The following is a 19,895-nucleotide window of genomic DNA, read 5'->3' as shown; positions in this document are numbered from 1 at the left end:
CGGCGGAAGCGGGAGTGACGGCAGCGAGGGCGACGACAAGATGGCGGCACCCGGCTTGCTGCGCGGGGCGTTCAGGCGGTTGTTCGCCGGGCTCTGGGGGAGCGGCTGGGTTTCACCACCGGCCAGAACCCTCCGGGAGGGTGAGTGCAGGAGCGGCCGTCGACGAAGGGCTGCTCGGGGGTCGGGGCAGTGCTCCGGGATCATTCTGTATCGCTCCGGTCCCCGGGCTGCCCTCTCGCTCTGGTCTCGCACCGCGATGGAACATTGCTCTGTTTCACCACCACCCCACCACTTACTGATTTTTTTCTTTTTCTTTTTTAATTTTTATTAAGGAGGAATGAGTCTCATTTTGATTTCTTGTCTTTTTCTCCTTTATTTTTGTTTTGTGTAGTCGTGGAAGTGACTGAAGGCAACACGACCATAGTAAGTCTCTGTCCCTACTTCTTTCCCACTTGCAGCTCGTGCTGTTAATTCTTCTTTCTGCAGAAGGGAATAAGCCTGTTGGTTCCAAAAAGGGAGGGTGAAAGGGTCGGCTTTCTGCCCAAACGACATCGCAGCCTGTGAAGGCCAAACAAAGGAAGAAGAGCGTTACAAGTGTAGTTAAGCTGGTTGGCCACACAAATGGTTTGGCCACAGCAAGCGTGGGTCGTCACCCTGCTGCTGGTGAGGTGATGGAGGGCTCCAGTGAGAGCTACCCTGACCTCTTTTGTGGTAATACCCGATAAAACTGGGAGCCCTGGCACTTGGTGCCATCTCAGCCCCATGGTTAGCACAAACAGGCATGGTAAAAGTTTGCCTGAGTGCAGAGCTGTTCAGTGCCAGCTGTATGACACGTGTGTGCTGCTTGCCTTTAATGTGCGTTGTGTTTGTTAGTCACAGTATGTGCCTTACTGGCTGCTCATGGTGTTAAGCTTGCCTTTCGTAATGCATCCAATGAGAAAAAAAATTAGTAGAAGAGCTGTTGTCAAAAGGAAGACTCTAGATACTCAAAGAATATTGCTTCTGAAAATAAACAGGTTCTGAGGTATCTGATTAAAAAAAAAAGAAGAGCATTTTCTCAGTTATAATATGTGAGAGAAAAATACCAAAGCACTAGAATTACTAGAATTAGCATTTTGCTTAATCAATGCCATCTGTTCTGTTGTACTTTATCAAGAGAATTATTGGTGTTTAGAAAAAGTACTGAAATGAATAAGGATGGGGAGCAAAATTCAATTAATCTGCTCATATTACGTATACCAGTAACGATATGTATCTTGTAGACAGACAGTACAGATACTTGGAAGTGTTTAAATATCATTGGGGGAGCAGAACAGGAATTATATATAAATAAGGGTTGAAGGGACTTTTTCTTCCTAGTGAAATGGGCAAAAACTGACTGTTTATACACTTAAAAGTCTGAATTTCCTTTGTGTCATCTTTGGATTTGAGGACACTGCCATATTTGAAACTTGAATGGAGTAGGTTACTTATATGTATAACTTTTTACACTAGCAGAGTCTTCTAGGAAAAAAAAGAAGTCTCAGCTTCCTGTCTCTTTGTGCATCATGGGGAAGATCTGGATACTTCTGCATAATATGCATCAATAATAATGCATCAACCTATGATTCATCCACGGTCATAGATGAGAAAATCTTGTAACTTGATTCTTGTATCTTGTAAATTGATCAACTAAAGGGCTGATGCATTTCTTAGCGTATCCACTGGTCACTCCATTTTTCCTACAAGCTCAACATCAGGTTTTTCTTAATCTATCTGCATGCTCATCTGCCTATAAACTCTTTATCTTTAGTCAGTATTGAAGGAAGTGTTGTATATGAGCCAGATGAATGAACCCTAAAGGAATTCAGAATTCATCAGCATACTGAGAACATCAAACCTTTGTACTCATTCTTAGTCCTGTAACAGAAGAATAATAACTCAGTGGCATAACAGTATGATAGCCCTCAGTTTTTGGTCAATAATTACCCAAACCTGTGTGTTGAAATTGTGTCAAGGAAAACTGATGTAGCATTCTGATTATATTTTTTCTCATTCACTTTTGAGGTGAAATTACAGTCAAAGTACAGTCTGAAGCCAGACTGCCAAGAATCAATGAGACTCTGAGGGAATTAGACATGCTGGCTTCCCCAGAAATCATTTTACCAACAAATGGAAAGTAGATACTGACCTGTATTTTATTTATATATGTATAGATATATAGATATTTAGATATATCTAAAATGCTGGTCAGTGTGTGCATGTGTGTTATTATTAATGTAAAACTTTCTGTTGAAACTGTGGGAGAAGAAGCCTTAAATAAAAATTGCGAGTATTCCCTCTTTTTGAGGTACGGAGGTGCTTCAGCCACAAATAACCTACTCATTTGCCATCACTAGACAAGAAAGATGCTTGGTCTAATATCTTACATCGTGGCATTTCAGATGAATACCAGTGTCCCACACGTACTTAGAGAAAATGTCATGTTTTTTTTCTTCCCAGGTTTTCAGACCCAAACTTGACAATTCAAAATAAAGCAGCTTTTTTTTTTTTTTTTTTTTTTTTTTTTTTTCTCTCCTTACAAGCAAAGTTGTGTTCATCCACAGTATGGCAGACTTTAATTAGATAGTTGGGATTTTTTTAAACTGTGTTACTTGAACTATTTGACCCTAGCAGTTGGTGTTCCATATGTGGTTTTAATCTTGACCAGAAATTTTCTTCTTCCAGAACATTTTGAAGAAAAACTGGCTTTGTCTTTTTTGTCTTTTCTGTCCATTCAGCTGCAAGTTGATAGCTCTTGCTTCTATTCATATAAGCCCTCAAAAAAAAAAAAAGAAAGACAAGTACACATTTATGTATGTAGACATCATATTCCTAACATCTACATTTAGAAAACAAATTTCTCAAGTTCCTCCTACGTACACCTACATTTCTTTGGATTTTTCTACATTTCTTTTGAGAAAGTTAAGAAAATTTGCTTGTTAGATGTCACCATTTTGTAGTGACAGAGGAAAAGGTTGTAAAATAGTCTCCCAAAGGAATTGTTCAGGGAATTAAACTAGAAAAAATATTAGTATAATTTTAAAAAGAAAGAAAAAAGCACACAACATTCCTGTCTGATTTTTTTTGCTCATAATTTTCCCCATTGGTGGTTTATAATCCAGCAAGCCTATGCGTGTTTTGGCCCACAGCAAGCATCTGCTGCTCTCTGATACGCTCATATTCCCAGTGAAAATATTTAAGGCTTTTGGCTAACAGACTGCTACAATTGCAAGGCATAGTGGTTCAAAGGAATACCACAATAAGTGGAATTCAAGCAAGAATGAGAACTTCACGTTGTGTACTAGTTTAGTTTTGAATAAAATATATATAAGATTTACCAAATGGTTTTCTGAGCCCCTTTTCTTTTATCCCTATTGTCTTTGCATTCCCGAAGTGCTTGATTTGTGTATATATACATATATATATGTGTGTGTGTGTGTGTGTGTGTGTGTGTGTGTGTGTATATATATATATATATATATATATACGAGTGAGTTGTATAATGCAAATCCTGTCTCCCTTACACCTGTGCAATACTGGTCAGCACGTTGTAGACTTGATGAAAGATATTCCTGAAGTCCCAGAGGAGGTTAGGTGCAGGTACTATGGAATCTTTACTCATTCATTGTATTCTATGAATTGCTTCTTAGATTGAAGGGAAAATTATAGAGGATGTTGAAACACCAACGCCTCCTAACCCCTCTGGCCAGTGTCCTATCTGTCGCTGGAACCTGAAGCATAAGTATGATTATGTGGTAAGTCTAATGAAGTAGTATTCCCCACAGGTGGATAAATATTGCTCTCGGGTGTAATGTACTGCGCAGTCTGCCCCCTTTCTTCTTTCCCTGGGTGTGGTAAAAATAGGCAATTCCATCTATGCTTCCTTTGATTGTAACAAGAATAACTTCCTACGTTGTAATTGCTTGCCTTGGCTGGTTGTGTTCATTGGAGGAAAAAAAAAAAAGGAGGGGGATTTTCTCATATCGAGTAGGAGGTTTGGGATTATGCATGTGCCCATTACTGCTTACCATCTGATCCTAGAGCATGTGTTTCTAGTGTGCTTAGCTCTCCTTCAGCATTGCACTTCTAGTTAAATGGAACTGGAATGCAATATTAAACTATCAGATTCAAGCCTGTTGTAACGCCAGAGAGGCCAATAAACTTGATTAAATCAATTGTGTATTTGAGCACCATGGTTTCATTTTGGATCACTGTCCACTAAGGTAGTAACTGAACTTAAGAACTCTAAAGTTCTTGATGGATATGAGGTAGAGCACACATGCTTACTTCCCTTTCCCCTTAGCAACAGAAAAAAACAGATTTTGATTGATGTCTTTTGCAGGAAATGATTATGAGAGTATTAGTAACACTAAACGTGGAAGATAGAGGGGAAACTGTAATTCTTTAAAGCAAAAGCACCATAGAATAGAGAGTATGAGGTAGAAGACACCAGATGTAGCCTCACCAGAGGTCATTCAAACACAGAGGTCATAAAAGAACTAAGTGTTCCCACCACCCTAAAATACCAGTGCTGGAATCAAAAAAGAAAACCAGACAAGAACATCCTGTTACTAAGATTAGGTAACAGAGAAGTCAGAACAAGTTAATGCCAGTAGGATTAAGGTGAAAGAGATACAAATACATCTGGAGGAAAATGAATACTTTTGAGAAAGGAAGACCATTAATGTGAGAGAAACTGAAAGCCCTGTTAGCTGCACAATGACTGAGCTGCTCACATTCAGTCCTAGTGCACGCAGAGATGAAAAACTGTTTGGATATCTGGGTACTAATGACAGTCTTGCAGATGACTACTGCAAGGCAGCAGGGAAAAAAAAAAAAACAAATTAAACAGATACATATTTAAGCAACAGAAATAACTTAAGTATTGAATTAGGTACAGAGCAGGAGGCCTGGCTTGCGTGTAGCCCCCAGGTGGGGGCTACCTGCAGCCAGAGTATTTAGAATCACTGTTGAGACTGTTCCCAAAAATCAAGAAATCCTAGATACGTGTCCATCCTGACTGTTGCATAGTTTCTGAATGTTTCTGTTTCTGAGTACATACATCCAGTACTCCTGCTGCAGAGCAGAATAGAATCTAGACAAAAGGCTGAAGATAGTAGCATGAACTAGCATATCCAAGTTGTAGCATGTTCCTGCCTCAGTATTTAGAGCTGTTCCTCCACGGAATTCCAGGGCTGATGTGAACTAGGAAAGTTTCAGTTCTGGAGTAGATCACCTCTTCTGCTTGAATAAGTGTGTTATATGTTTGAATGCCAGTTGAGAATGTATGGGCTTTTAAATGTTAAGGTGAATAAAACCTCCCTTTTTTTGCACAAAAGCTCTCTGCTGTTTTTCTATGCTACAGCAGTGATGACTAGCAGAATCTTGAAATGCTCAAACAATAAAGGGCAGACACATTACTGTGTGGGTAATTAAATGGTGGCACAATTTACTCACTGGTGGTTGAATTATCCTAAAAGACAGTAAATCGAGAACAGCTATTTTTGTTAAAGACACAGGCTAGTTTAAAGCATAAACTATAACCTGTGTTTGGTAAGAGATTAGAATAGATGGATCACAGTGGTTCTTTTGAGATTGATAAGCTGAGATCAGTCAGTTGCACAGAAGGGAAAGTGTGAGCTTTTTTGCTTGGGACGCTTGTAATTGGAATGAATAAGGCACTATGAAAAGGGAAGTGTTGAATTAGCCCCTGAGGGAGCTGAGTAATATGACCTCATAGGACTTTTCTTTTGTGATGGGCAACTAGCACAGTCTAAAGTAGTGGCATAATGAGTTACTTTAGCTGTCGTAGATCGGGGGGACCAATGTCTCCTAAGTTATTAATCAACCAAACAGGCATTGTGAGCACTCTCGGGTCATGATTCCAACTTGCCTCAGCTGTGGTGTAGGGAGCTGCAGTTGTCATTGCCAGTTCAGTCCTTAGTCTCTGCTAGGCTCAGGATAAAGGGGCCCGAGGCACAAATTCCCACAGTTTGTGATCTGGGTATGTCTATCCACTAAAAACTGAGAGTTGACTTTATTTTCTGTAGCCACTGGAGATTTTAAAAAATAAAATGATTTTGATCATTGTCAGGCAACGGGGTTGAAATCTGCACTCTTCTTACAAAATATCTAGAGGATGGTGTACAGCTCCCAGGAGTAAGAGTGAAAGGAAGAAGTATATTCTTGTGTAACTGGAAATAATGACTTGGCTGGTACAACCCAGTAGTAATTTGGCTACGCAGACAAATCTTACTCTGGTAAGTGAAGGTTTTAATGAATTGCATATAACTCGCCAAGGACATTGCTTTTCAGATTGTCTGCAGATAGTAAAATGCAGAGATGCCTCTGCATTTCAGTTGCTAAACAAAACACAATGTATAGCACATTATTGTGAACGGATAGCAAGTTTACCCAGATCTTTTAGAGGTGTAGAGGTGAAGGCTAAGTTGCTTTTTTCTTTTTCTTTTTCTCCTTATCCATTTCAACCATCATTAGTCGGAGTTAGGCAGTAAATATGTCATTTTGCTTTAGCAGCAATTAGAGGAAACTGAACTGCAAAATTTGCCTGTTAGCCCTAGATTAATTCAATCCAAGTTGTTTTCATCAAATGCTGCAGATTACTGGGGTGGGAATCTGGGTCCAGCCTCGTGGGAGCTGTCCAGTGATTAAAGCAAAGCTGTGGTTACAGGCTTGGCTGTCCATTAGCACAGAATGTGAATTTCATGGAACATGACGGCACCATGAGAACGTGCCAGACATATTTTTTTCTTTGACTCTTCTACGTACTTGCACACTTCCCTCCACAGCTGCCCCATAAAGTTGGCTGTACCTGTCTGCTTTCTCCCAGTGGTAAGATGCATCTGTGTGATTACAATGGGAGACCAGGCACCTGGTCTGTTAACTGTGGGAATCTTCAGAAACGGACAAACCTTCTGTTGAGTATGCAGCATTTTAAGCCAAATGGCATGAGTGTGATTTGAAGCTGTGGCAGTTAGAACGTAGGCAATTTCACTTGAGAAATGACTGCCACACAGAGCTGGTCAGCTGGTGACACTGTTGCTCAGAGATAATAACAAAGAATGGATTTTCCTGATTTTTTTTATTTTTTTCCCAGTGGGAGAACAAGCACTGTCTCCCTTTTTACTTTTCACCTCCCCCTTTTGCATGGAAATATTCGATAACAGCCCTGTGACTCCATGAGGCGTGGTGGTAATATGAGAAAGCACTTGGACCACACACACCCTTCACTAGAGCCTGTGGCCTCCTTAGGCTTTCACTGTAGCAAAGACTGGAACAGCCTTAAACTTGCCATCATCTCCCTTTTCCCTCTTTCCCACAGAGTAATGCAGGCTAGTAGAAAAGCCTAGGGGGGTTTTCATTTCCTAGGCACTTTGAGCTGAACAGCCCTTTCTCACTTAAGGATGTGATATGTTTGTGCAAATTGAGGTGTTGGTGATTTGGAGAACTGGGTAGCTAAAGAAGATGGAAAAAGGGGGAAGGAGTCTTGTTTAGGTTTCCTGGATCCAATCCAGTGCATTTCAGGAGTGGCTGAAAGTCAGTGCCCTTGGACTGCTTGGCTGGCCCCTGCCCAACTTCCACCAACGCAGCTGGCACCGACTGATCCCCTGGTTACTGTTCTCATTGGCAAGGCAGTGTACTAGCTGGACCAAAGACACTTCTCTTCCCTTTTATCCACAGATGGCCTCTTGAGAGCTTCCTGCTCGTTGCTCAGCTATGTTATTCTTGTTCTAATGATACAGCATCACCGTGGATGGTGAATGATAAGTCATTTTGTATTTATAAAATGAAGGAGATGGATCTGAAAATCAGCCTGATCATGTTAGTTGGTAGAAGGGGAGCTAAGGAAGAGGGAAATTGTCATGATCACAATAGTGAAGATAGGATTGGGGAAAAATAAACATCTGGATTTTTGACTGCAGCATTTGTATAACAGCATCTCATATTGCAGAATTGGTTATTACTAGAAAGTTTGTACTGAATTCTAGCAGCCCGTTTCAGAGGTTAACTGGTCTCATGCAGTAGGGATGGATTTATAAATCCAATATAGCTCAAGTTTCTGAATGCCCATTTTTATTCCACTTGTGATTATATGTCTTTGCAATGGCAGTAAATGAAGCAAGGAATGTTTCAGGGAGCTTTGTGTAAAATAGAATAGATGTGGAGTGGGAAAAGGGAGAAGGATACACCTCAAACAGGCAGAGGAGTATCAAGTGCTGATATACCTGGTTTGAATTCCCAGCATGTTGAAGTGTCTGTTGTCACGTCCCTTCCAGCCTGTGAGCCACCTCTGCGTGGTCCAGCTACCTCAACTATGGACGTGTTTACAGTAATGGAGAAGTAAACTCTCAGTTAGCAACAAGTCTGTGAACAGATGGAGAAAAACAAGGACAAAGGCCCCAGAAGCACTTCGGGCCAACTTATGCAGACATCAGCACGTCAAGGGGACCTGCCTATGTTGGTCTGAGGGTGCACTAGCAGTGGTGGTGCGTGTGGAAGCGAAGAGCTGGACTGGTTTACTGTGTGCAGTTAATGGGACACTCATGCAACAGCTGTTGCTGCTGTGCTTAGGAATTTGTAATCTCAGACCTGTGATAATATCTGATTCTAGAGATTCCTTTAATTTTGTTTTTATTAAAAGTGCTTTACATTTCTAGAGCTCTTAATTAAGAAGGTCAACAGCAGTTTAATCTAAATGATCCTTGAATCTCAGCCAAACCCTCAGTATGTTTTGAATGCTCCTTCTGTGCAGTGTGACTCTAACATCTCTGACTAATGCATACACAGGCAAAGAACTGAAAGCGGTGATTTATTCTATTAGGTCTTTCCTATCAGCATATGTTCTTTTCTTACAACAAGCTTTTCGTGCAAGATTTTGGACTGTTTCCCTGTTCTCCACCCTCCAGAGAGACATGAGGGAAGTTCTACCATGGGAAACTGGACAAAAGTTTGAGGAATAGATACCAGAGAACAATCCTGCTCTGAGGGGAACAAGGAAAGGGCCAGAGGTGATCTAACGTATCTGTGACCTTTAGGATAGCAGCTGTAATGGCGTTTCAAGTTGTGTAAACACTGTCCATCTGTAGGTCTTGTGTAACTGTGCCTCAGTACCTAGGACACATTATCTTAGCCAGAATCTTGGAGCAAGTGACAGTGAAGTAGTAGGGATTGAAGCTGACATCATGTGTTTACAGTAATGAAGTGAGGGGAAGACTCAGACCATGTTAGTGACCTCACTGAGTTAAGCTGGCGGGCAAAGTGATGGCTAGCAAAACCCACTTGTTGACAAGCTGCATCTGAGATGTGTGGGAAGTATGCTTTGTTTTGGTTTGCTTTGTATTGAGTTCTGTACACAGCGTGAGCACAACACCTAAGAATCACGGCAATTAAAGGAGCTGTAATACATTGGTTTTGCCCTTTTCTTGCTTCTGCAGGATGTCTTGCTCTTGAGCCAGTTCATCCGTTCTGATGGAGGGATGCTGCCACGAAGGATCACAGGCCTCTGTTTGGAGGAGCACAAGAAGATTGCTGCCTGTGTGCAGATGGCACACCGTGCAGGTACCTCACCTCCTCCTTCAGACAACATCCTTAGTGCAGGGCAGAGAGCCCCATGAAAGGACTCTCTCACCCAGTTAGTATGCTGGTGAGATTTCAGTGTCTAGTCAGCAAACCCATTATGCACCAAGTACAGGGGCAGGATGACTGACCAGAAAGAAACTACTTACTCTGCTTTCTTTCTGTCTTGGTTCCTGCCTTAGCAGTAGATATTTACTCCTAGGTGAGTCTACCATTGCTGAAAGATGTGGGAAATCTCAGTCTGTAGTACCTAATGATTAAATGCCAGTTTCTAAATTGACATGTTTTAGCATAAGCTTGATTTTCTACCCATTAATGTACCTGTCTCCTATCTGCCTTGGGAAGTTCTTTGTTTTTAACTGGGAGCAGATCCCAGGTTAACACAGTCTGAGTATTATCCAAGTTAAATTGACTGAAGATTTTAATAGTCAAATTTTCATCCTGAAAGTGGAATCTGATTGGACTTTAGTGCTTTATGTTCTCTCAAAAAGCCGTTCTGTTGAGCCTAAGTCCTTGGCATGTGTTTCCTCTCAGTGTGTACACCAGAACCTCCTAACTGATCTGTGGCTAGAGTGCTGGTTCAGCAATGGCAAAAGAAAGAATAAATACTTTTTCTGCTCTAGTTGTGTTTTAGCAGTAGGGATCTGGGTTGCCTGGCTTATGAGGTATAAATAACTTGTAGATGCTATAGATGCAACAATGGCACTGTATTCTCACACCTTTCTTTTTCTATCTCAGGTTTGCTGCCAAACCACAGGCCTCTACTTCCTGAAGGACATGTTCCCAGGAAACCCAAGTTGAACAGGTGAATATTCTTGTCTTTCCATGTCTCTTTTTCAGGAGTAGGTTAGAAGAGAAAAAGCAGTTCTTTATAACTGGCTAGAACATGCCTTACGCAGCAGGTCTTACAAAGAATACGTGTCCACTGTCATGAAGTTCTTTCATTAGGCTTTTAAGGACAAACTGCATCTCGTTCAATCAGTCTGTCCCCACATGATGAATGCCACACATTAGTCTGCCCTCCCTTCTTCAGCCTCACTTGCCTCCTGTTCATTAATATTCAGTAGGACAGACATAAAAAGCTGCCACAGAAATGGAGTCACAGCATCACAGAGCAGTTGAGGTTGGACAGGTACTGTGGAGACTATTTAGTCCTCACCTGCTCAAGCAGGGTCACTTACTGCTGATTAACCAAGAATGCCTAGCCAAATTTTAAATATCTCCAAGGGTAGACCATTCACAGTTTCTCTGGGCAGCTTGTTCCAGAGTTCTACCACTCACAGTTAAGGAGGTACTTTCCTAAATATGGATGACATTTCTTTCAATTTGTGTGCATTGCCTCTTGTCTTTTTGCTGGGCACCACAGAGACAAGCCTGGCTGCCTTCTTTGTACCTTCCTTTCAGGTATTTATAAGCACTGATAAGACTCTCTCTGAGCCTTCTTGTGTCCAGAATAGAGAGTCCCTTCTCTCTCAGCCCTTCAGTGTCCAGCCCCCATCTGCGCTTGGGACAAAAGGGTGCTCAGGATGGGTACCAGCAATGTGTTGGGGTGAGCAGCTAGCAGGGGCCTGACAGAAGCTTGTTCTACTGTGCTCCATCTCCATTTGCCCTTTCTGACTGCAAGCTGTGATTCGTCCTCAGCCTGCCCTTCCTGTGTAACAGGCTGTCTTCCCCCTCCCAGGACTGAATGGCCCCTGGCCTTGGGGGCGAACCTAAAGGCTGCTGTCGCCTTCTGTGCTTTGCTCAGCGTTAGGAGGTGCTAATCCCCTGTTTATGGCCTCACACTCTGTTTCCATGGGGATGTCAGAGCGGTTTATGAACCCTGCATTAGCAAGCCATAGGGTTACCAGAGGCCATGGGGCTGTTGCTGGGAGAGCTTAGGCTTCAGGGTTTGGGGCAGTCAGAGACTCCTTCCTGCATTTCAGGTCTAATGCTCTGCAGTGGAGATCTGAGGCAGGCCCTTGGAAACGTCCCTGAGATGCTGTCAGGCTGTGCACTGAGTACTGGGGAGAATCAAACTGGAGGACTCTAGGATTGGTGCAGCCTTGTTTCCATCAGATACTTTGACTCTTTGTTCCTGTATCTTAAAAGTCTTTGGGGTTCTTTAGTTGCTGCATCTATCCAGCAGCTGTGGAGTGTAGCGCATTATCTAGTTAGCATTCACACAGCAACCCTGGGTCGAGACAGGAAGTGATAAATCCTGTATCTTGCTGGAATCGCACCAGGACTCCAGGTCTAATGCCTTGAATTTTGTAAATTGTTGTTTAGAATTTTAGCGAGAACAGAAATACCTCAAGACGTGTTCTACATGGAAGCAGGTGCTTCCACCTCTAAAATTAAGAGATTTTAATTAGTGATTAATATACACACCTTCCTGTTGTATTGCTAGTCCCACCTTACACCACATGATTTTTTTCTTTCCAGCAAGAGAATGTAACAAGCAGATTGCAGACAATTGAGGAAAAGAACAAAGCTATTGTTGAGGAGATGGAACAGCAGTGAAATAGGCAGTCTTTGGGGGTCTGAATGGAGACAATGCAAGGGATCAATAAATTTGATTGAAAGCTTTGGTAGTGATGGAGCTGGAACTAAATAAGTCCTGGAACCAGGGTAGAGTGTAGGGGTACTTCAGGAGTGCATCTGTGGTCTTTACAACATTAACTTCTCAGTCTGTTGGAAGGGGAAAATCTGTATCTCCTTGGAAATCTTATCCAGTGGGCCTCTCTGAGAGTTTTACTTAGGCCTGCCGCTTCCTGGACTTTCCACGTTGTTCTGTGGAACCGTAGCTGGCATTGGTTGAAGCAGGAGTTAATTACTTCCTTCCTCCTGCCCTACAGGAGCAGTGTGCCCCTGCAAGTTTGGAAGGGTACCTGTGCATGCTGTAGACTTTTAACCAGCACTTACTTGAGGAATGAAGACAGAGTTATTCTTGGAAGTTTCTTCTGAAAACAACTTGTCCAAGCTTACATTCCCTTTGCCTATGTAACCATTCTTGAAGTCTTTGTAAGGCCATAGTAAGCGGGAATGAACTCAACATGTGGTAACTCCAAATGCAAGGGAGCCAGCACTTGAGGCCTGCTGGGTTTTCAAGCACAGGTAGCCTATCATGGTAGGTGCTGTTTTGAACAATTTTCCAAATCTCTGAGATTGGGTTTTTCTTGAGATCCCTGTATTGACTGCTGTAGTTGTCTTTATCTCTGTTTAAATAAGAAGGAACTGCTTTATTTTGCACTGCTACTGTAGCCCTGGGAATGTCAATGGGGAGAAAATGAGCGATCATGTAATGTGCAGTTGTATCAGATTGCATCTTGGGCTACTTGTTAAAGCTTTTCAAGACTAGAATACAGGTAATGAACATTCCTTAGCACTTAGCACCAGCCCATGTACTCTCCAACTCATCCTGCAGTAATGGCTTCTTCGTTCCACCAACACCGCTCTGTGTGTAGTGTTGAAATAGATTCTTCTGCTCTCTATCTCCTCTAGAAAGCCCTGACCACTCTTTTAACAAGGATCAGGGATGCTGCCCTGCAGTTGATCTATTGATGTGAAGTTTGGATTTCTTGCTTTTCTGGAAGGTGCTTTTCTGGTGCTTACAAGCAGAATCACTGTTATATTTCTGAAGTTGTTTTATTGTCTCCATTGTACATGCTTCAGACATTCTCTCTTACATGCCCCAGAATTGTCTGCATATTGGTAAGAATTTACCTGTTTTGTACTGGGTCATTTCACAGGCAGCTGACCCCATTTCTTAACCTGTTTCTGGGATGCAAGAGTAAAAGTAGAATGCTTTTGATCCCAGCTTGTTCTTGGTCATGCAGCTCTAGCACAGAGTGTATGTGATCACATCCATCATCCAGGATGTAATGTAACATAGAGAAGGAGATGGGGAACTGCAAAAGAAGGTACCACATGAAAGTGGAATGCCAGTTTGAGCCACACTGGTCATCATGGTAGTGGGTGATGTGTGGAACAGAATTTAATTGAGGGGCACTCCACAGCTCTCTGCATTTGGAACACTGTCCAGGTAAGACCCACTGTGTCATTCCTCATTTCTTGGATTTAGTTCTTTCTTTTCACATTCTGCCTGATTTGTTTTTGATGATGAGAGCTCATGCGTATTATTGCTTAACTGCTTTATTTGCTGTGGGCTCTTCTTTAGAAATATGGCCATCAGAGTTTCTGCATCGTCCGTAAACTCTTCAGTCTATTGTCCTCTCCCTCTCTTTCATAACATTTATCTACAGAACTTGGGCATGAAACCAGTGAAGATTACCCCTGTCATTACAGAATTAGTCCCTATGGTTCATTTATTTGGCCCAGTCTGGGGCTTTCACTGTTTCCAAGGGTTGATTCTACAAGCAAACTTGTCTTGTAGCCAAAGCTTGTTCCCTCAGCCTGTCTGAATTCTCCCTTTCATAACTTCCTGTTATTACTTCTTATTTTTGAGTCCATTTATGCTCCTGCCTGGCATGTTCTGGTAAAGTGCTGCAGCAACAAAATATTGCCACTAGCCCATGAGGTTGAGGACATTTTCAAGGATTACACCAACACTGTGTGGAGTGACAGGCTGTTTGCAGATTCCAGGGTCGTACGTGCAGGCCACCACACACCAAAACCAATTTGGGAAGCTGTTAAGTACAGCTGCAGGCCACACTTCTGTACTTGCTTTCCAGGAGTGGAAACCTGAACAACTCAGCAGTTTTGTTTACAGCATGGAGTTTACTGCGTGGATATTGTGGATTAACTATCCAGAACAGACACCAAGTTCAGGCCATCATCTAGATGCTTTCTTAACGTGAATATACCACTCTTTTTCTTCTGGTAGGCCCCTATTGGTGGTTAAAGTATAATGTTGAGAAGTTGTTCCCTTTTCCAAAAGACTGAAGGATGTCACACGTTCCTTGAGTCACCCGTACTCTTGTCAGCAAGACATGCTGTACATGTGGAGTATGTGATTTTAAGTTCTCAGTTACTATTCCATTTTCAGCTTCCTACTGGAAGAACAGAAATTGGCACAGCTAATATCCAGGTCAGTCCTTCCTCCGCATGAACTGGAGAATTTGCTATGTGTCAGGGAAGAGGCAGGTTCCATATGAGCTCCTTATGAATTATAAAGTTCTCAGGCTCTGCAGACATCTCTCATCCCTCAGAGCAGAATCTGATTTCACTGCTATCAGTGTTTCATTCCAGCAGCTTGTGGTTTCTCTCATCTGTATGGGAAGTGTGTGTGCATAGCATGTGAATTCAAAAGAGCAAAGAGCTGGAGTGGCTGCAGGTGAGCAAAACCAAGAAGTGTCAAGGGAACGGATGTGGCAGAGAGGAGGCAGTCTTGCCAGCACTTTGATAGAATGCTTCCTGCACAGTCTGTAGCCCGCTGCCTTCTGCTCTTAATCCAAACAAGAGACGGACTGAAAAAGTTCAATGAGGGTTCAGAAGTTCAGCCTTGAACCGCACCAGCATACTTGGGCTGCGCACAGGGCTGCAGTAGCCCCACGTGTAGATAATTTCTTTTACCCAGCACACAGAATTTCTGTGCTTATTTCAAGGTGTTAAGCAGCAGCCTCTAGGTGGGAAGGGTTTGGGGCCCTCGTGCTCATGGAGTAAAATCCATGGAAACTGATTTCTACGTGCCACAGATATTTTAGGTAACTGCAGTGACTGTGGCTGACTAATTACAGCTTTTTCCATGCATTTTATGTCTTGTCATTTCCAATCATAGGAATGTGACCAAGATTTCCATCTTGCTTTGTCCACACTAGTCACTTGTGTATCTGGAGTCTAGGGATTCTGGTTGTTCTCTGGGATCCCACCACACAAAAGGTGGCGAGCAGAGCCCTGGGGTTGGTTGCTGCTCTCTGAGATTGCATATCTTTCCTCTTTGTCCAGAATGAGAGCTCTGCATAATGAGGTAACCGGTTAGGAGACTGGACACCAGTTGCATCTGGCATCCACATGGAGACTGTGTCCTGACAACCCTCAGCTGATTGAGAAAATTTAGACCATCTGGCAGTGTATGTCTGTAGGTTATTGTAAAAGCTCCCCAAGACAAACCAGGTGGCTCGCTACAATGGAAACTTGGGTGACTTGGCTGGAGAAGGGTGCACGATTTCTTGAAACACTAGATTACATGGACAGTAGAGTTCACAGGAAAGTCCTGAGTGCTGGGCTTTGAAGCTCTCATATATGAGTTTTGTGGATTCTTGTTACTCTTGGGGACAAAAAAGAAATCTATTCTATGAAACAGCAGAAACTGGGGTTAGTAAAAGAGGAAAAGAAATTTCGTAGACTGAGTGCTCCCAGGCATCAGGCTTTTGCTATTGCTGAATCAAGGTTTAAAAAAAAAAAAAAAAAAAAAAAGCAGCAAACAAAATAGGACAAGTTTGAGTTTGGGACAAAGCAAGTATTAAAAGTGCTAAAAGCAAATGTGCTCCAGGAAGGGAAAGCGTCCAAATGTCTGTTTCAGCAAACAATGAAAAGCCCCAGCCTGCAGTCCCCAAAGGAAGCTAAAAGCCTGGACCAGAGGGCTGGATTAGACCTGCTCAAAGGGGAAATAACAAAAGCTTTAAAATCAGGCCATTACTAAATCCTCCTTCCTATGCAGAATTGGGGTGTGCACTTTCAGCCCCCACACAGAAACAGAGGGATTTCTTAAAAAGCCACTGTCTGTCTAAACCTGCACACAGCATTGATGTGTATCTCGCATTCACACATTTGCTTCTCTCTCAGTGAGAACATTTATTACCATGGGACCACTTTCCTGTACACGTGCAGACACATGACCAGAACTGCACTTGACATACTGTTGCATTAAAACAATTTCAGATTTTTTTTTCTTCCTTTGTTGTAACTGCAGTCTTGTGATACTAAAATTTGTGCTACAGGCTTCCCTTCATGGGGAAGTGTGAGAAAATGCAGCCCCGTGTGCCTGTCAAATAACTCTACGCCTTCTTCCAAAAAAAGCTGCCTTCCATTGGCTCTTTCCCAAGTAGGGACCTGTGTTTGGTCTCTTTGAACTCCCCTGACGTTTGGAATGAGAGATAGGAGTCTCTCTGACTTCCTATCCTCATATTGTTATGTAAGGGATTCCGTTAATGCAGCAGTATAACATTACAATTCAAAAGGGGCTAATATATTGCATTTATGTGAGAAAAACTGACTGAACTTTGTTCCACACCATCTTTTGAATCCCTCCTGCCATCCTAACTATCATGAAGTCCTGAAAGTAAAAGCTTTCAAGTTTGAAAGTGGCTTGATTTCAGTGGCAGGAACCTCTAAATGTGATCCATTTTTTCAATCTGTATTGTTCGGGATCGCTGGGGAAGAAAAGTACTAGGAAAATGTGTTGCTGTTACACAGTCTATAGCTGCCTGGCATTGCAAGCTTTCTTTGTAGTTCCTGGGAATCTGCCACATGCCTTCAAATAAATGCATTACATGGTCTCTGTCCAAAGTTCTTAATATCTCCAATTTGCATGATGCAAATGAAAGGTAACAAAGCTGTTTGGGGAGAGGATGACTGATTGAGGTTACATTAAGACCATGGGATTACTCAACATAGGCATGCAAACATCACTGGACGAAGTTTATCAGACTGTTCCAAATTCTAATTTGTTGGAGCATTGTTTGTGCAGATTATGCTGGGGTTTTACTTTGGATCTTTATTGTCTGAAAAGACTCTTCTTTCTCTAAAGACCTCTGTTCCCTTTCTACTGGTAGCAAAAGATTTAAAGCCTAACAAAACTCCAGGCCACCCAGCCGCAGGGTAAGATTTCCAGTAACCGATTCTGAATCTGAAATCCCCTGCCAGTTTGCAAAGCCAAGTCTAAAACTTCAAATGGTAAAAAAAGCAGAGGATATTTGCCAGACTTTACTCCGGACAGAGATTTGCAGTTGCAAAAATTCAATTATAGTACCTCTTCCATTGCAGGTTCTGACTTCCTGCAGCAGCAAACTGGAATAGTATTATAAAGAGAATGCTAAAGCAAATTCGAGCATGTGAAAATGCAAAAACTGGGCCAGAATCACATCGTGTGGAAAAGAAATACCCATTGATCCACTGAAAGCAAACTAGTTCTTTTTTGGAGATTATTTTAACTGAACTTGGCCTTTGTAATCAGTTTTATTTTATTGAGGCGAGCTCTTGAAATGACATCTCCCCTACAAAATGGATGGACTCGCTCTTGAACTTAGTTGCAATGAAGGGATTCAGCACTCCACGTTCGCTACAGGTGGACAACATGCCGGCAGCCTGGAGATTACACCTGATTTGTTTCACATGACTGGAAGTCAGGCAGGTGCCAGTGGCTACAGTACAGCAGAGGTGCAGCAGTTCCAAAACAAATAGTCCTTTTCAGTGGTTCCCTTCTGAACTGAGAGAGTTCTGCTCATCATTACTGCTTTCATAAAGAGGCAGGCGGAGAGGCAAAGGCAAGCAAATGAGTGTCAGCTTCTGCTTTGACTAAAGCTGTTTTGCCGTGATCGGTCTCAATTTGAAATACGTGTGTATTGTTTTGACAGGTATCTGACTCGCTGGTCCGTCAGATCTGCAAAGCCCATCTGGAAGAGGGGCCCTAAGTGGTGCAGAGTTCCCATGCCGGTTGGAAACCTTCTTCTGAAGGATAATGTCAAATATATATACAAGCCGCTTTATTACAACCACTAGATTCCTGAACTGGCACAGTCAATGAGCACAGCTGTTTTACACTGTTCTTCTTTTTTGTTTGCAAGTTTGCTGGTATTTCCAAATTCAAAAACTCTCATTAGTGCTCTGTATTGTCTCTGGTGAATAAGCTGCGATGTTCCTCAAGGAAAACACAGGATTCAGCAAAGCAGAATTCAATGTTCAAAATGATTTTGGAGAAAGCAGGGGGCCAAGATTCTACCTCAAAGGCAGGAAGGCTTCTTTGTCACTGTAGTCTACTGCTGGGCTTGGAAAGGTGGTTTCCTTCTTTCCCAGAAATAAACGGTAATTCCCCTTTATTGTGTTTCAATTTGGATTTGCCTCATTTGGGCTGTTGTATCTCGACACTGATGGAAGAAAAAACCTCCTGCAGCACCGTGTTTCCTCAGCAGTAACAAGTTATGTTAATGGCTACCAAAGTGAAATATTTTTATAATCTGTACTATCTGTAATTTGCAGCAGAAAACACATGGCAGTGGCAGGCAGGCATGTGTATTTCTTACACATCCAGTTCAGTGTTCCTACCTTGTGCATCCTTCCTGAATCAAGCAAATACACAATGTTGATATTCTTGACAACTGGACTTGCTTTTTCTCCCTGCAAATGCATTTTCTACATTTTCCATGTCAGTGATGAGGGTCCTTCTCAGGATAGTTTTGGGCTGCCAGATGTGCACAATTTTCTACCCTGTAAGTGAAAGGTGGCACCATTTCTGTCCTTATATAATATCTGTATGCAATTTCCACTGATCATTTCTCTTAAGAAGTGCTAATTAAGGGCCTCATATGAAAGGCTTATTAAATTATTAGGGTCATTATTGGTTCCATTTCTTTGATACTTATCTGAAAGCCACAAATCAACACAGCCTTTTATATGTACTGCTTGCATCAGAATTATCAGTTAATACTTACTGGTATGGATAGGAACAAAGGATTGGGATAAACCCATGTTACCTGGGAAATCAAATTAGTTTATAATGGTTTTTTGTTTGTTTTTTGCTTCTGTGAAATGCAAGCCCTGAATTTAGCCCCTTGAGCTGGCTAAGATGTTTTGGCTTTGGGAAAGAACCGACACTCTAAAATCTCTGGGCTGGCCATCTCTGTTTTAACGAAGCTTTGAAACCTTCAGTCCTTCAGGAAGGAAAAGGTTTTTCCTTCTCCTGTGAACAGAAGTGGATATGTTTTCTAGCCCAGGTTGCTGTGCTCAGTGAGTTCTGCTAACAGAAATGTCACTGGATAAAGCCATAGCTTTGAGGTGAACCTAAATGAGAAAGTTTTGCAAACAACTAGATGATGCCTACAGTTAATTTTTTTCTAAAGTTTTGTGAAATAAGCTGGAAAGACTGCACTAATTTTTGTGAAGCCTAACACCTGAAAAACAAAACGCTCCTGTCTTCATGATCCCTTAGAGTAAGCAACAGCTTTGTACTCTAACTCCAAGGGAAAAACTCTGCTTTCGTTTGGCATTCATGGGTGACAGCAGGCATTCATTTATGTTCCTCCAGATGAGATTTTGTTTAAAGCATCATGTCTCTGTACACAATCAGATGGCCCAGGTTTGATTTCTGACCTAAGACTTTGCCCTTGATGGAAGAAAAT

General features: G+C 42.1%; 1 protein-coding gene across 1 annotated transcript; it reads left to right on the top strand.

The window, feature by feature from the left end:
- The first annotated feature begins 27 nt into the window (after window positions 1-27).
- On the top strand, window positions 28-18,596 carry MRPS18A (mitochondrial ribosomal protein S18A). Its single transcript, XM_042811930.1, has 6 exons — window positions 28-140; window positions 392-423; window positions 3,672-3,776; window positions 9,477-9,600; window positions 10,357-10,423; window positions 18,135-18,596. The coding sequence occupies exons 1-6, from the start codon at window positions 41-43 to the stop codon at window positions 18,277-18,279; spliced, it is 573 nt and encodes a 190-aa protein (XP_042667864.1). The 5' UTR covers window positions 28-40; the 3' UTR covers window positions 18,280-18,596.
- The last annotated feature ends 1,299 nt before the right edge of the window (window positions 18,597-19,895 follow it).

This window comes from Centrocercus urophasianus, unplaced genomic scaffold (assembly GCF_019232065.1).
Source record: "Centrocercus urophasianus isolate 14NV4802_14NV808 unplaced genomic scaffold, USGS_Curo_1.0 seq_10, whole genome shotgun sequence".
Classification (NCBI taxonomy): domain Eukaryota; kingdom Metazoa; phylum Chordata; class Aves; order Galliformes; family Phasianidae; genus Centrocercus; species Centrocercus urophasianus.
The sequence above is the reverse complement of the archived record's forward strand: the minus strand, read 5'-3'. Positions and strand labels throughout refer to the sequence as shown.

What these genes read in the sequence shown, in the direction of transcription:
- MRPS18A (XM_042811930.1), top strand. Translation starts at nt 41, where the DNA reads ATGGCGGCACCCGGCTTGCTGCGCGGGGCGTTCAGGCGGTTGTTCGCC. An exon ending in CTGAAGGCAACACGACCATA is followed by an intron (nt 424 to 3,671) that starts GTAAGTCTCTGT and finishes ATTGCTTCTTAG; the next exon opens with ATTGAAGGGAAAATTATAGA. An exon ending in AGGAAACCCAAGTTGAACAG is followed by an intron (nt 10,424 to 18,134) that starts GTGAATATTCTT and finishes TTGTTTTGACAG; the next exon opens with GTATCTGACTCGCTGGTCCG.